The 18,270-nt window shown below is 42.2% G+C and overlaps 1 protein-coding gene across 1 annotated transcript in view; it reads left to right on the top strand.

The window, feature by feature from the left end:
- LOC126092472 (multidrug resistance-associated protein 1-like) overlaps positions 1 to 18,270 on the top strand; it is a 409,434-nt gene that overhangs the window by 278,213 nt on the left and 112,951 nt on the right. The window contains exons 20-21 of the mRNA XM_049908086.1: positions 2,036 to 2,174; positions 4,594 to 4,810. Of these exons, the coding sequence (XP_049764043.1) occupies positions 2,036 to 2,174; positions 4,594 to 4,810 (356 nt within the window). The remainder of the gene's footprint in view (positions 1 to 2,035; positions 2,175 to 4,593; positions 4,811 to 18,270) is intronic.

Genomic DNA, 18,270 nt, shown 5'->3' with positions numbered 1-18,270 from the left:
TCACAAGATGAAACACCTTTTAGTCAGGACTGAACAAGGACATTGAGGCCATGGTGCACAGCTGTTATGCTTGTGCCTGCCACCAGATTGCTCCATGCTAATATTTTGCTCCCTGAACCACCACTGTAAGTCCCGGGGCCACATTTATCTGGGCTTTGTGGGCTCATGTCGGGGTCTATGTGGCTGATTGTTGTGGATGCTTACTCTGACAGCATGGAATCCATCACAACTGATGCTACACAAAACATGTTAACCCAGATTCTTACCATTGAAGGGACTTCCCATACCATTGTGTTGGACAGTGAGCTCCAATTCACTGCAACAGCTTTTGAACAATTCGGCACCTTCAACACCATCAAATACCTCTTTAGTCCACCATTTCACCTATCATCCAATGATGAAGCAGAGCATATGGCATGGATGTTTGAACAGCAAATGTTTAATCCTTTGACTGCCAGTGGGCTGTAAATTTCCCATAATGGGTTATTAGAGAACCAGTCGAACTTGCTATGCACCAAAGTCCCTAGCAGAATTCTTATAACTACAGATTGCATCCTATAGGTTCAGCTGTCCTCAAGTTTTATTGTTAACTCTTCTCTTTTTACTGTCATACTGACTTAGTTTGCACCCGGAGACAGGCACCTCAGTTACCACATGCACAAAGAGGGGTACCTCCTCACCTTCCTGGACACGTGTCAGTGAATTGCTCCCATGAATTGATGTTTACCACATTATAAACAAAGCCCATATTGTGCACCTGTAGTGTGAGTTACAAACTTGGATAGATGTCAGTTTCCTGTATGCCTGAGACACTTCTGTCTTCTGAAACACTGGAGGTGTTTATGACTAATCCAGTATGTACCACAGCCTCCCTCCCCCTCCCCCCCCCCCCTTCCACACCCAGATCCCCTTGGAAAATGAATTTGCAGGAAATATTCTTTTTATATTGTTAATTTTGATTATGATATTAATTAAAATAACCATACATTAATGTTTATGAAATGAAATTGATGGTTAAGGGGTTAATACAGTGGGAAAAACCACCACCTCAACTGCATTCACATTGTTTCTGAGCACATACAGGACCACTGGAACTGTAGCCCCATGGAGTTTCTCCTTTGGCAGCAACTGTGTTCTGTCCTCCATCTCCTAGCCCCACAGCTCCAGGAACCACGGACCAGGCATTCTAGATGCTATCCACCGAGCATGGTTGAGTGTGAGTGCTCCTATGCAGAAAGGATCCATGGATGCTAGCTCCAGTGGTTACAACCCGCAAGTGGCACCATATGACAGTTGAAACTCCAATTCCACCCACACATACCAACTGCACTGCAGTCGGCAGCTCAAACGGACCTGGAAAGCCCACCACTGCTGTTTCTTTCTGGAATAGTCTTGCAGCTCATACAGACATCCCCATGTAACAAGCCCTGTAACCCTTTCTGGCCATATCGTCTTCCTTGTGCTGTGTTTTCACCAATTACATAAAATTACAGACTGGACTTTCCTTGCACACATCCCAAAGAAGAAATGGCTCCTTCATCCATACTGGAATTTCAGCATCTGCTGAAATGTAAGAGCTCAGCTACTGCCTCCTTTCCAGACCTCTCATCATAATTTTTTACTTATGTTAACTGAAATATTCTGGAAATAAATTTTCACTTTATAAATTTTACCTCTTAGGCCTTTGTAGACCTGGAACAGTGTTAGCATATAAATTAAATAGCACAGTTATTGAACCAAAGTACCACAATAGAAATACGTTTTTACATTAATTATATTCAGATCACTATCTTGATTATAACAAAAGTGGACTTTTAATTACTTTTAAATATATTGCATTGGTATGCTAGTTACTCAGTTGAACAATTTTATCAGATATTCATAGTTTTATTAATCTAAACTGTGCAGTGTTGTGAATTATATCTATTGCATGTTAAGTAATCAATGGTGAACATTAAAATATGATTGTGTACAGTATTTAAGAATAATGCAGTTTACAAAAATGCTTGGCTTTATGTAATTTAGTTAATTGCAGGCAAAATGCAATAGAGAGCAGCACTGAAAAAAGTAACAGCCTTAAAACAGCTGGTTGTGTTGAGAAGAATAATGTACCTGTTAAATCAGTGCAACCTGGGAAGAAGCTAACAGAAACTGAGAAAGCTGAAATAGGAAGTGTAAGTCAGTTTTCACAACAATTTAAAAAAAATTGGTGCATGATATTAATTTACCAAAAGAAAGCAAAAACTGTCATCAACCTGAAATTGATGTGAATGCCACCACAATGCTTTACTTCATGTGCTGCTATTGGAGATATACACCTTTGCCTTTCTCCTACCATTCAGCTGAAATACAAAGTGTTTCAAAAACATTCATTTTGTATCATTAGACAGTATCTTCTACCTGAATGGGGACAGAAAGTTGGGGTGAATTTTAACTTATACATCAAAACTAAAAGTTCACCTACATTTCAGTCATAATGATTGCAATTTGGGATCTGTCTGGTGCAGCTAGCAATTTGCTCACATGTTCACTACCCATTGTGTATATTGTTAAGTTGGTGATAATACAGTAACAAAAGGTGATTTGTCCTCTCCATTTCAACAGGTATAATTCAGTTACAGCTGTGCTGCATGCTTTTTGTAGAGAACAACCTCAGTAAGGAATCAGTCATTAAAGGCGAATAGATATTGCATTGCATAATTCCTTTCCAAGGTTTCCAGATCTCACGGGATACGTGTTTGGAAGTGGGCTGTAATCATACCCTCCCAAACACCACCATTAATTTTTCCTGTTGCTTCAAAAGTTTTGAAAGATTCAAGAGGCATAGGATATACAAAAGAAATACTTTTTACTTATCTTCATTTTCTCATCCATCCACATGGATATGTGTGTGTGTGTGCGAGTGTATACCCGTCCTTTTTTCCCCCTAAGGTAAGTCTTTCCGCTCCCGGGACTGGAATGACTCCTTACCCTCTCCCTTAAAACCCACATCCTTTCGTCTTTCCCTCTTTCCTGATGAGGCAACAGTTTGTTGCGAAAGCTTGAATTTTGTGTGTATGTTTGTGTTCGTTTGTGTGTCTGTCGACCTGCCAGCACTTTCATTTGGTAAGTCACATCATCTTCGTTTTTAGGTATATTTTTCCTACGTGGAATGTTTCCTTCTATTATATATATATATATATATATATATATATATATATATATATATATATATATATATATATATATATCTCTCTAAAAAGAAAGATGATGAAACTTACCAAACAAAAGCGCTGGCAGGTCGAAAGACACACAAACAAACACAAACATACACACAAAATTCTAGCTTTCGCAACCAATGGTTGCCTCGTCAGGAAAGAGGGAAGGAGAAGGAAAGACAAAAGGATATGGGTTTTAAGGGAGAGGGTAAGGAGTCATTCCAATCCCGGGAGCGGAAAGACTTACCTTAGGGGGAAAAAAGGACAGGTATACACTCGCACACACACACATATCCATCCACACATACACAGACACAGGCAGACATTTTTTCCCCCTAAGGTAAGTCTTTCCGCTCCCGGGATTGGAATGACTCCTTACCCTCTCCCTTAAAACCCATATCCTTTTGTCTTTCCTTCTCCTTCCCTCTTTCCTGACGAGGCAACCATTGGTTGCGAAAGCTAGAATTTTGTGTGTATGTTTGTGTTTGTTTGTGTGTCTTTCGACCTGCCAGCGCTTTTGTTTGGTAAGTTTCATCATCTTTCTTTTTAGATATATTTTTCCCACGTGGAATGTTTCCCTCTATATATATATATATATATATATATATATATATATATATATATATGGTTATAATAGAAGGAAACATTCCACGAAGGAAAAATATATCTAAAAACAAAGATGATGTGACTTACCAAATGTCGACCTGCCAGCACTTTCATTTGGTAAGTCACATCATCTTTGTTTTTAGATATATATATATATATATATATATATATATATATATATATATATATATATATATATATATATATATATAGGTGTGTGTGTGTTTGTTTGTTTGTTTGTGTGTGGCGGTGTGGGGGGGCGGGGGGGGGCGGGGGCATTGTGAATGTCATTATTTTTAGTCCCCATTTTACTATTGCCTGTGACAGCCATTTCTCTCCTCCTCTTCATTTCCCATTATCTTCCACAACTGTACTTTCTCCTATATGTATTACTCCTTCCAAACATCTGTACATATCTACTCTAACACGACTCCTGTCACACTTGGCAACAACTAATAATCAGCCAGTATCACTACACCTGCATAGGAGTGAGTGTAGGTTCTGTATGTTTGTGTGTGTGTGTGTGTGTGTGTGTTCTTGAACTAGAAAACTGTTGTATGTTTTTACACGAAACACATGAACCATATTCAGGTGAGTGGTTACAATTCTTCATTTTGGTTCTTGTTTCCTTCCTGGAATTTCTATTATTATAATGTTGCTTGTTGTTTTGATATTTTGTTCATTGTTAACAATGATACTGTCATACATTTATAATTAATTAATATCGATTAATTTTCAAACAAATTATCATGTCTCCGTGCACTGTGTAAAATAAACTGTATCTTTCCAGGTGAAATGGGCAGTTTACTCTCATTACTTGAAAGCTGTGAGCATCTTTCTATCATTGGCCACAATATTATTTAATGTTTTGTATCAAGCATTTTCAATTGGTACAAATTTCTGGCTCTCTGTCTGGTCAAATGATGCAGATTATATTGCTAACACTTCAGACACCACCAAAAGGGATCTCTATTTAGGTATATATGGAGCATTGGGTTTTGGGCAAGGTAAGCTATTTACTGAAATAACAAGATAGTATTTTAAGAGCTTTGTGTTTGTGTATAATTATTAGTCTCTTTTTCAATATATGATGTAGTCTCAAGACTGATGTCAATTACTGCCCCTTGACAGAAATTCTCAGAGTTGGTCAATTTTTGTCTACACATGTCAGTCATCATTATATAAATATGATGGTACATATATATGTAAGTAATATTGCTTGTAAAGTGCACAGATTTTTGAGATTAAATTCAAATATTTCATTTCAATTTGAAAAATGTTAAAATTTGAGATATTGTGGATGACCAACAGATACCTTAAACAGATGACATTTATTTTATTGCTGCTAGAAATACTTCAAGCTGGGAATAACAATCTTAGCTTTCAGAACTTGTGTTCCTTCTACCTGATTAGGTACTTTGACGAAAGTTCTCAATGTCACATTCTGGTACTCCCACATAGATCATCTGAAGTACATGTCAGAATAATATATTTTTACATATTCCAAACAGGTGCCTATAGTTTTTCTTTTTATGTGTACAATATGTTATTGTTTTAAGAAACTCTAAATTGAACAACAGTTCCATAAACGTGTGTTGAAACCCATTATGGGCAATGCACACTACACTGAATAATGTTTTCCAGGTTCCAACTAAGAACACTTTTATTCATAGCTCAAGTTTACAATAAAGTTTAGTCCTTCCTGACATCTGAATGATTGTCCATGATCACATAAGAGTAACAGAAACAGTCTGCTGCTGTTCTACCAATCCCACTGTGGAGTCTCATTCTTGGTAGTTGTTGAAGTGACAACCATAGTTCAGTGCAGTGAGGCTTAGTGGGTCTGCAGTGCACTATGGTGCAACTTCGTGGCATGTAGATGGTGAAACACACAGACAGCACAGAGCTGAATGTGGTATGGTGTGGCATGGCAGTGCGGATGCAAGTATCTGAGTTTGTCTTGATGAAGTGCTAACTGATGGGCTGCAAGGTGCAGCCTCCTCCTGCCCTGGAACTGAACAAGTGACGGAAAGCTGCCTGCTGGAAGTTGTGCTCCACCTTAAATATCCATCAGGTGGCAGGATAATCATGGGACTTTGATGACCACATGACCAGCAGATGGAAATTGGTTGTTTAATAACAGCACCACCATTTTGCAGATATGCATGCTGCTGCAGAGTGTGGATGGTGTCCCCTGGTGATGCCTGTAACAATCGGTGTGTCAACAAATTCTTTGTAAACACTATCACACCCACAACATGGGAAGCCCTTGGGATATTTGTAAATAGTCTCAGATGAGAAACGCCTGTGGGCCAAGGACAGATAAACCAACAGGCAAATACGTAATGCTGGAAGCACGATGTAGTCAGTGTATGGCCAATATACTGCAACATATACAGAAAAGATAAAGACAGCTGATTGTTATGTGCTTTTCATTTATTCAGTCTGACTTCTTTGACACACACACACACACACACACAGCTGTGCTTGAAAAATTCTTTCTTTATACAACAATAACAAAAAAAAATTAATTGTAGACAACAGACATAAATGTCAGATGACATATATGTAATTATAAAAAGTCAGAGCTAATATTCATATTTATCTGCTGGTGAGCAGCAGCAAGTTCCAATTTTTTGCTTTTTATGTATTGTTTCCCTTGTGGAATTTCCATTTAGTTAGTTATTTACTTGGATGAGTAAAGAACAATTGTGCAGAGCTATAATTAGTTACAGGCCTAGTAGATTCCAAAGTGTTAACAATATTTATTAGCATCTCAATTATTTAGATATTTTCATTAGTATATGAATTATGAAAATATATAATATATGAAAGCAAAATGCAGGTAAAATGAAGGTCACTCCTAAAGAAATGCCAGTGTTGTTTAAACATTCAATCTATTTTCCATATCTTTTATATTTTTGCAGTATGTTGATACATTCCTGAGAAGCAAAATGTAATTTTTCCACATAGCCTCCATTCCTTTCAACTGCCTTATATCACCATGGAATTAGGGCCTCTACACTGCATGGTAAAAGTCAGGACCAGCACAATTGAGCCACTTTTAGCAACCTTCACAAGGGAGTCATTATCTTCAAATCTTATTCTACAAAGGGATTATCACATAGTGTCAGATCAGGGCTGTAGGACAGGTGTTTCAATGTTGTCCACCCAACTTTGTCAGCCATAAATATTCTCAGGATCCACCTGGTGCAAACCATTTTCAACTTCAACTGCCTCAACATTCTGTGCACACTCCCATCTCCTACTCCCATTTGGACTGACAATTGATCCCCTGCCGTGTGTTTGTCAGATGAACACAAATGGTGAATACAATGTATATCATCAGGCTGCATGGGAGGTCCTGAGTGTTGGTGTGCCTATTTCAACCAGATAATCAGCTTTCCCAGTAACTGACTGCACTGCAATCAGCAGTGTCATCCCTGTACACCTTCTCCAGTCTCTTGTGAATGTTTGCCATAGTCTCATTCTCAAAACAGGGGAACTCTATATCTGCATGTTACTTCAGATGAACATAAAGTGTGGCAGTGATGCTGACTGAATGTTTCAACAGACTGAATGAAATTTGATGGATATATGTGCGTGTGCGAGCATATACCTGTCCCTTTTTCCACCTAAGTTAAGTCTTTCTGCTCCCGGGATTGGAATGACTCCTTCCCCTCTTCCTTAAAACCCACATCTTGGTTGCGAAAGCTGGAATTTTGTGTGTATGTTTGTGTTTGTTTGTGTGTCTATCGACCTGCCAGCGCTTTTGTTTGGTAAGTCTCATCATCTTTGTTTTTAGGTGTGTATATATATATATATATATATATATATATATATATATATATATATATATATATACCTAAAAACAAAGATGATGTGAATAACCAAATGAAAGTGCTGGCAGGTCGACAGACACACAAACGAACACAAACATACACACAAAATTCAAGCTTTCGCAACAAACTGTTGCCTCATCAGGAAAGAGGGAAGGAGAGGGAAAGACGAAAGGATGTGGGTTTTAAGGGAGAGGGTAAGGAGTCATTCCAGTCCCGGGAGCGGAAAGACTTACCTTAGGGGGAAAAAGGACGGGTATACACTCGCACACACACACATATCCATCCACACATATACAGACACAAGCAGACATGTCTTATATATATATATATATACTCCTGGAAATGGAAAAAAGAACACATTGATACCGGTGTGTCAGACCCACCATACTTGCTCCGGACACTGCGAGAGGTCTGTACAAGCAATGATCACACGCACGGCACAGCGGACACACCAGGAACCGCGGTGTTGGCTGTCGAATGGCGCTAGCTGCGCAGCATTTGTGCACCGCCGCCGTCAGTGTCAGCCAGTTTGCCGTGGCATACGGAGCTCCATCGCAGTCTTTAACACTGGTAGCATGCCGCGACAGCGTGGACGTGAACCGTATGTGCAGTTGACGGACTTTGAGTGAGGGCGTATAGTGGGCATGCGGGAGGCCGTGTGGACGTACCGCCGAATTGCTCAACACGTGGGGCGTGAGGTCTCCACAGTACGTCGATGTTGTCGCCAGTGGTCGGCGGAAGTTGCACGTGCCCGTCGACCTGGGACCGGACCGCAGCGACGCACAGATGCACGCCAAGACCGTAGGATCGTACGCAGTGCCGTAGGGGACCGCACCGCCACTTCCCAGCAAATTAGGGACACTGTTGCTCCTGGGGTATCGGCGAGGACCATTCGCAACCGTCTCCATGAAGCTGGGCTACGGTCCCGCACACCGTTAGGCCGTCTTCCGCCCACGCCCCAACATTGTGCAGCCCGCCTCCAGTGGTGTCGCGACAGGCGTGAATGGAGGGACGAATGGAGACGTGTCATCTTCAGTGATGAGAGTCACTTCTGCCTTGGTGCCAATGATGGTCGTATGCGTGTTTGGCGCCGTGCAGGTGAGCGCCACAATCAGGACTGCATACGACCGAGGCACACAGGGCCAACACCCGGCATCATGGTGTGGGGAGCGATCTCCTACACTGGCCGTACACCACTGGTGATCGTCGAGGGGACACTGAATAGTGCACGGTACATCCAAACCGTCATCGAACCCATCGTTCTACCATTCCTAGACCGGCAAGGGAACTTGCTGTTCCAACAGGACAATGCACGTCCGCATGTATCCCGTGCCACCCAACGTGCTCTAGAAGGTGTAAGTCAACTACCCTGGCCAGCAAGATCTCCGGATCTGTCCCCCATTGAGCATGTTTGGGACTGGATGAAGCGTCGTCTCACGCGGTCTGCACGCCCAGCACGAACACTGGTCCAACTGAGGCGCCAGGTGGAAATGGCATGGCAAGCCGTTCCACAGGACAACATCCAGCATCTCTACGATCGTCTGCATGGGAGAATAGCAGCCTGCATTGCTGCGAAAGGTGGATATACACTGTACTAGTGCCGACATTGTGCATGCTCTGTTGCCTGTGTCTATGTGCCTGTGGTTCTGTCAGTGTGATCATGTGATGTATCTGACCCCAGGAATGTGTCCATAAAGTTTCCCCTTCCTGGGACAATGAATTCACGGTGTTCTTATTTCAATTTCCAGGAGTGTGTGTGTATATATATATATATATATATATATATATATATATATATATATATATATATATATATATATATATATATATAGGGAAACATTCCATGTGGGAAAAATATATCTAAAAAGAAAAGCGCTGGCAGGTCGATAGACACACAAACAAACACAAACATACACACAAAATTCAAGCTTTCGCAACCAACGGTTGCCTCATCAGGAAAGAGGGAAGGAGAGGGAAAGACGAAAGGATTTGGGTTTTAAGGGAGAGGGTAAGGAGTCATTCCAATCCCGGGAGCGGAAAGATTTACCTTAGGGGGAAAAAAGGACAGGTATACATTCGCACACACACACATATCCATCCGCATATACACAGACACAAGCAGACATTTTGGGCAGAGATCCGCCCAAACTCCTCTCCCCCACAAATGTCCGCCTGCGCCCGTGTATATGCGGATGGACGCGCGTGTGAGGTATGAGCGGCGGCAAATTGAACTTAGAAATTAGCGGAAATTGAGGCCTGGCAGATAGCGAGAAGAGAGGATATGCTGAAGGGCAAGTTCCCATCACCGGAGTTCTCACAGGTTGGTGTTAGTGGGAAGTATCCAGATAACCCGGACGGCGTAACACTGTGCCAAGATGTGCTGGCCGTGCACCAAGGCATGTTTAGCCACAGGGTGATCCTCATTACCAACAAACACTGTCTGCCTGTGTCCATTCATGCGAATGGACAGTTTGTTGCTGGTCATTCCCACATAGAACGCTTCACAGTGTAGGCAGGTCAGTTGGTAAATCACGTGGGTGCTTTCACACGTGGCTCTGCCTTTGATCGTGTACACCTTCCGGGTTACAGGACTGGAGTAGGTGGTGGTGGGAGGGTGCATGGGACAGGTTTTATACCGGGGGCGGTTGCAAGGGTAGGAGCCAGAGAGTAGGGAAGGTGGTTTGAGGATTTCATAGGGATGAACTAAGAGGTTACGGAGGTTAGGTGGACGGCGGAAAGACACTCTAGGTGGAGTGGGGAGGATTTCATGAAGGATGGATCTCATTTCAGGGCAGGATTTGAGGAAGTCGTATTCCTGTTGGAGAGCCACATTCAGAATCTGATCCAGTCCCGGAAAGTATCCTGTCACAAGTGGGGCACTTTTGGGGTTCTTCTGTGGAAGGTTCCGGGTTTGAGGAGATGAGGAAGTGGCTCTGGTTATTTGCTTCTGTACCAGGTCGGGAGGGTAGTTACGGGATGCAAAAGCTGTTTTCAGGTTGTTGGTGTAATGGTTCAAGGATTCCGGACTGGAGCAGATTCATTTGCCACGAAGACCTAGGCTGTAGGGAAGGGACCGTTTGATGTGGAATGGGTGGCAGCTGTCATAATGGAGGTACTGTTGCTTGTTGGTGGGTTTGATGTGGACGGGCGTGTGAAGCTGGCCATTTGACAGGTGGAGGTCAACGTCTAGGAAAGTGGCATGGGATTTAGAGTAGGACCAGGTGAATCTGATGGAACCAAAGGAGTTGAGGTTGGAGAGGAAATTCTGGAGTTCTTCTTCACTGTGAGTCCAGATCATGAAAATGTCATCAATAAATCTGTACCAAACTTTGGGTTGGCAGGCCTGGGTAACCAAGAAGGCTTCCTCTAAGCGACCCATGAATAGGTTGGCAGACGAGGGGGCCATCCTGGTACCCATGGGTGTTCCCTTGAATTGTTGATATGTCTGGCCTTCGAAAGTGAAGAAGTTGTGGGTCAGGATGAAGCTGGCTAAGGTAATGAGGAAAGAGGTTTTAGGTAGGGTGGCAGGTGATCGGCGTGAAAGGAAGTGCTCCATCGCAGCAAGGCCCTGGGCATGCCTAATATTTGTGTACAAGGAAGTGGCATCAATGGCTACAAGGATGGTTTCCGGGGGGTAACAGACTGGGTAGGGATTCCAGGCTTTCGAGAAAGTGGTTGGTGTCTTTGATGAAGGATGGGAGACTGCATGTAATGGGTTGAAGGTGTTGATATACGTAGGCAGAGATGCGTTCTGTGGGGGCTTGGTAACCAGCTACAATGGGACGGCCGGGATGATTGGGTTTGTGAATTTTAGGAAGAAGGTAGAAGGTAGGGGTGCGGGGTGTTTGTGGGGTCAGGAGGTTGATTGAGTCAGGTGAAAGGTTTTGTAGGGGGCCTAAGGTTCTGAGGATTCCTTGAAGCTCCGCCTGGACATCAGGAATGGGATTACCTTGGCAAACTTTGTAAGTAGTGTTGTCTGAAAGCTGACGCAGTCCCTCAGCCACATACTCCTGACGATCAAGTACCACAGTCGTGGAACCCTTGTCCGCCAGAAGAATGACGATGGATTGGTCAGCCTTCAGATCACGGATAGCCTGGGCTTCAGCAGTGGTGATGTTGGGAGTAGGATTAAGGTTTTTTAAGAAGGATTGAGAGGCAAGGCTGGAAGTCAGAAATTCCTGGGAGGTTAGGAGAGGGTGATTTTGAGGAAGAGGAGGTGGGTCCCGCTGTGACAGAGGACGGAACTGTTCCAGGCATTGTTCAATTTGGATAGTGTCATGGGGAGTTGGATCATTAGGAGTAGGATTAGGATCATTTTTCTTCGTGGCAAAGTGATACTTCCAGCAGAGAGTACGAGTGTAGGACAGTAAATCTTTGACAAGGGCTGTTTGGTTGAATCTGGGAGTGGGGCTGAAGGTGAGGCCTTTGGATAGGACAGAGGTTTCGGATTGGGAGAGAGGTTTGGAGGAAAGGTTAACTACTGAATTAGGGTGTTGTGGTACCAGATTGTATTGATTGGAATTTTGAGGTTTTGGAGGGAGTGGAGCTGGAAGTGGGAGATTGAGTAGATGGGAGAGACTGGGTTTGTGTGCAGTGAGAGGAGGTTGAGGTTTGCTGGAAAGGTTGTGAAGGGTGAGTGAGTTGCCTTTCCGGAGGTGGGAAACCAGGAGATTGGATAGTTTTTTGAGGTGAAGGGTGGCATGCTGTTCTAATTTGCGGTTGGCCTGTAGGAGGATGATCTGAATAGCCGGTGTGGATGTGGGAGTGGAAAGATTGAGGACTTTTATTAAGGATAGGAGTTGATGGGTGTGTTGATTGGCTGAGTGGATGTGTTGGTGAAGGATTAGGTGGGTGAGGGCAATGGATTATTCAGTTTGGAACTGGTATAGGGACTGATGGAAAGAAGGGTTGCAGCCAGAGATGGGAACTTTAAGTGTGAGGCATTTGGGGGTGATGCCTAATGTCAGACAAGCCTGAGAAAATAAAATATGGGAGTGTAATCTGGCTAGGGCGAAGGCATGTTTGCGGAGGGAATGTAAATACAACTTAATGGGGTCGTTGTGGAGGTGTTGTGAGGGTGACATGGTACTAGAAGGTGGAAAGTGTAACATGAGGCTGAAATGAAAATGAAAATAAATATAAAAATATATGGTGAGAGATAAAGGTGAACTAGAAAGCAAATGGAGATCTGGTGTGAAAAAAGGCGAAAAAGGGTTGGTTAGAGCTGGGCTATGTTGATCCTGTGGTGAACTTATGTAGGTAGATAATGATGTGCATAAAGGTTAGGTGGTTGTGTTGCTGCCAAAACACGTTAAAGGGTGGAGAAATTCGGGAAAATTTCGAAAAAAACTACGTGAGGATGTATTAAAAGGAGTGGTTTGGTGGTGGCAGATTATGGAAATGAGGCTAACAATTTTTTGATTTGAAGTGGAATGATCATATAAAATTAATTGTTGGTAAGGCGGGTACCAGGTTGAGATTCAGTGGGAGAGTCCTTAGAAAATGTAGTCCATCAACAAAGGAGGTGGTTTACAAAACACTCGTTCGACCTATACTTGAGTATTGCGCATCAGTGTGGGATCCGTACCAGATCGGGTTGACGGAGGAGATAGAGAAGATCCAAAGAAGAGCGGCGCGTTTCGTCACAGGGTTATTTGGTAACCGTGATAGCGTTACGGAGATGTTTAACAAACTCAAGTGGCAGACTCTGCAAGAGAGGCGCTCTGCATCGCGGTGTAGCTTGCTCGCCAGGTTTCGAGAGGGTGCGTTTCTGGATGAGGTATCGAATATATTGCTTCCCCCTACTTATACCTCCCGAGGAGGGCTATGATAGCCACCTCTTTCTAAATGGATCAAAGTTTTTCTTGAAAAAATCCATTAACTACATTAAATTGTCCTTTCACATCCTCTGATCGATTTAATTGGGAGAAGGTGTTCAGAGATTTGAGGAATTTTAGCAGGTCAGCCTCACCATGAGTCCATATGGTAAAGATGTCATCAATGTATCTAAACCAAACCAGGGGCTGAAGACTTGTGGATCCCAGGAAAGCCCCCTTCAAGTAACTCATGAAAAGTCTGGCAAAGGAAGGAGCCATCCTGGTTCTCATAGCTGTACCCCTGATCTGTTTGTATTCCTGCCCCTCAAAGGTGAAGTAGTTGTTGGTTAGTATAAAGTTGATTAAGATGAGTAGGAAGGATGTCATACATTTGGAATCAGGTGGGCACTGACTGAGGAAATGTTCAGCAGCAGACAGATTATGTACAGTCATGCTCAAAAGTATCCGAATGACCTGAATTGCATTTTGCCTGATTCGCATAATTTGAGATATCTTGGCGTCCTTTTTCTGCTCACCAGAGAGTCCTGGAGTGCAGCAAGACAGTCACTATCTTCATCAAAGTCTTGATGGTCTTCTTGCACAGGGTTTCTTGAGAGACAGTATATATATATATATATATATATATATATATATATATATATATATATATATATATATATATATATATATGTCTGCTTGTGTCTGTTTATATGCGGATGGATATGTGTGTGTGTGCGAGTGTATACCTGTCCTTTTTTCCCCCTAAGGTAAGTCTTTCCGCTCCCGGGAGTGGAATGACTCCTTACCCTCTCCCTTAAAACCCAAATCCCTTTGTCTTTCCCTCTCCTTCCCACTTTCCTGACGAGGCAACCGTTGTTTGCGAAAACTAGAATTTTGTGTGTATGTTTGTGTTTGTTTGTGTGTCTATCGACCTGCCAGTGCTTTTGTTTGGTAAGTCTCATCATCTTTATATATATATATATATATATATATATATATATATATATATATATATATATATATATATATATATATATAAACAAAGATGATGAGACTTACCAAACAAAAGCGCTGGCAGGTCGATAGTCACACAAACAAACACAAACATACACACGAAATTCTAGCTTTCGCAACCAACGGCTGCTTCGTCAGGAAAGAGGGAAGGAGAGGGAAAGACGAAAGGATGTGGGTTTTAAGGGAGAGGGTAAGGAGTCATTCCAATCCTGGGAGGGCTATTATAGGTGATGGTAGGCGGGTGCATAGGGCAAGTCTTGCAGTGGGGATGGGCACAAGAGTAGGGGCCACAGGGTAGGGAGATGGGTGCAGAAGGAGTGTAGGGTCTGACAAAAATATTGTGGAGATTGGGAGGGTGACAGCAAGCTATTCTAGATTTGGTGGGCAAAATTTCAGACAGAATGGATCTCATTTCAAGGTATGATTTTAGGAAGTCATGGCCCTGTCAAAGCAGCTAACACATTCCAGACCAGGATAATACTGAGTCACCAATGAAGCTGTTTTTTGGATGGATCAAAACCAGGATAGGATGTGATGGCCCAGGAAATCTGCTTTTTAACTGGGATGGTGTGGTAATTACATGCTGTGAAGGCCAAGGTGAGAATGGTGGTGTATTGCAGTAAAGAGTCTGCATCCAAACAAATACATTTGCCTCGGATGCCAAGACTGTATGGGAGGGAATGTTTGATGTGGAAAGGATGGCAACTGTCAAAATGTAATTACTGTTGTTTGGTGGTCAGTTTAATGTGGATGGAAGTGTGTAGCTGGCCTATGATGAAGATGAGATCAACATCAAGGAAAGTGGCATGGGATTCGGAATAGAACCATGTGAAATTTAATTGGGAGAAGGTGTTCAGAGATTTGAGGAATTTTAGCAGGTCAGCCTCACCATGAGTCCATATGGTAAAGATGTCATCAATGTATCTAAACCAAACCAGGGGCTGAAGACTTGTGGATCCCAGGAAAGCCCCCTTCAAGTAACTCATGAAAAGTCTGGCAAAGGAAGGAGCCATCCTGGTTCTCATAGCTGTACCCCTGATCTGTTTGTATTCCTGCCCCTCAAAGGTGAAGTAGTTGTTGGTTAGTATAAAGTTGATTAAGATGAGTAGGAAGGATGTCATACATTTGGAATCAGGTGGGCACTGACTGAGGAAATGTTCAGCAGCAGACAGATTATGTACAGTCATGCTCAAAAGTATCCGAATGACCTGAATTGCATTTTGCCTGATTCGCATGCAACCCACATAATGCAGATGTCTAGCAGGTCCTCTAATGGCTCCTCAGAACAGTCGTTTGACTATTGAAAATGGTTCCAACAAGTCACCACCAGAAAACACTGCTCTGTATCGCAATAACTCAAGATGTAAAGTTATAACACGATACTACAAATATCAGGGAACACCTTGTCACAGATAAGACTGTCCTTAAGGCTTTTAAGCTCACATTTATTAGAATAAATGACATACCTAAAATGTTACCACTCTCATTATTACGTCAGATAGGTAATGAACGTAGTACATTCACCGTACTTATAATTCCCTCTTCAAAGTAACATACCGTACTTATTATTTAACACAAAATGACATTAAAAACCTAAGTTATTCACGAGCAGCTAGTTGAGAATATGTGTGAACTTCAAATGACACGACAAACGGTCTCGTTCTGCATATGGATTCAAACCCAGGACATGCAGACTAAGCAAAGATTTAGTGACTGACGGAAACTAACAGTCATTCCCGACTATGCATACAGAGAGTGATATACCTCGATTTTAGACAGTTTCGGTTTGCAAATATCAACTTTAAATTAAATAATGTAAAAATTTTTTATGAACGGGATTTCCTACCCGGCATCTATTGTCCCTGTTAACGAACTACGAGAGACGTTAAATATTGCTTCTTCCCAAGTAACTTATTTGCCACGCCTTGAGTTAAAGCTTTGCGTTGGACAGGAATTCGAACCCAGAACCTAATCAGATTGTTATCGAAGCAGAATCAACTGCGCATATCGGATTTTCTCGGCAGTATCTAGATCTTTTAACTGAAATGACGGGCCAAAACATTAATTTTTCCTTCCCAGGACTCCAAACCGACACCTTTCACTGTTATATTCTAGAGAAAACAAACGTTAAATATGGGTTTGTTACAGCAGCAGCGACATGTGAGCATGTTTGAACTAGAAATAATATGACGAAGAGTTCAGTGTTGGCTGGGAATCGAACAGCACACATATAGTTGTTGACTACACACAAAGAGACATCAGCTACCGAATTTTTCTCCACCAGCATCCTTGAACTTACAGTGATCTCGCAAATAGTTCTGTGTCTCCCTGGGAGTCAAAAATGTCAGATATCGTTAGTGTTGACAATGATGAAAATACAATAAAAATAAAAATTATTATCTGCCAGCAGATAGGTGTTCTCGTGCTAGAGCTTGAAAATACATAATGAAAACCTTAGTGCTGGGCCAGGATTCGAACCATTCACAAGCAATATGTGGAGATGTTGAAGAATCTGCAGTTTTGAACAAACAGCAAATTGTAGTCGAGCTGTATTGTCACGAAGGGATCAAATTCCACTTTAAGGGCAGTCTGAGTTGCATTCCCAGTTCAGAACCAATTTTCTCGACATACAGAAGTGAAAATAAAAGATGGAATAAGCGTTCTGTACCCTACATAGCGTTTGTTTCGTCACTAGAAATAAATAACTAGAATAATAAAAGTTACTGGTGATAGAGCTTCTACATGGCGCCCCTACTGACTTTATTGTTGTTCAACCTGATGCTACTTGGTAGAGATGGAATATCTTGACTAATGTGAATTTCAGACCACAATGCCATTACACCTTCTTCACTTGGCACAGCCAGAAGGGAATAGAATCTGTCTCTCCCTATCAAAAATCATCGGTACAAGATGGAATCGAACCCATTTCATATGTATATGAACCTACTATCATTCCAACAGACCACCACATCCTCTTCTCAGAATGCCATTGCTCCACACACGATCAGAATTCTGACACACAGGCACCTCCCTGTATTGGTTTGCAGCATGTTCAGTACATTCATTCACTTGGTTGACCGAATCTCCATGAACTAGCTGCCTCAGTTATCCAGTGCATATGTTCAACTTTATTTTGTAATCATTGAAATAAAATCACGTCACAGCCACCTACACAGAACTGCCTACAGTGTAGGATGAAGAAATTTAAATAGGAAGTGTTCCTTTCCACTTGAGCTACTCTATTGCGCTATCTGTTTGTCGAAAACGTCGTGCAGTCCAAAAGAAAAGCTGTAACTGTCTGTCTCTCAGGAGTCTAGATCCAGTCATATGCATTATCTCACAGCACTGTGGAATGCGGAAGTTCTGGAGGAGTTGTTATTGACTTCTTGAGGTGCTGTACTCAAGTGTCACTTAGTAGCACAGTGGTAAGCATCGTGCTCCGTAGATCAGATGTCGCGAGTTCGAGTACATTTGATGCTACATTTTTTTAAACGCAATTCTGCTGTCTGCTGAAGTTACCAATCTAATGGAACTTTGAACATAATTCCCTTCATTTCTCAACCCAAAATAGTCGCATGTGGAAAAAGGGGTAACTTCTGCAACAATTTATTCTTTTCAGGTTTAATAGACGGCCAGGCTGCAGATGCATCTTGAAACTTTTGTATTATGTATGGGGAGAATGCATCATGCCAAAATACGTCAGAAAAGTATTTTCTACATTAGGTGTCGTGTGGTAGTGACATTTTATTCTTCTTCAAACCTTCTTTGACAGCTTTGACTCAGAACTAGTTTTCT

Source organism: Schistocerca cancellata, chromosome 7 (assembly GCF_023864275.1).
Source record: "Schistocerca cancellata isolate TAMUIC-IGC-003103 chromosome 7, iqSchCanc2.1, whole genome shotgun sequence".
NCBI lineage: Eukaryota > Metazoa > Arthropoda > Insecta > Orthoptera > Acrididae > Schistocerca > Schistocerca cancellata.
This window is presented reverse-complemented; position numbering and strand designations above follow the sequence as displayed.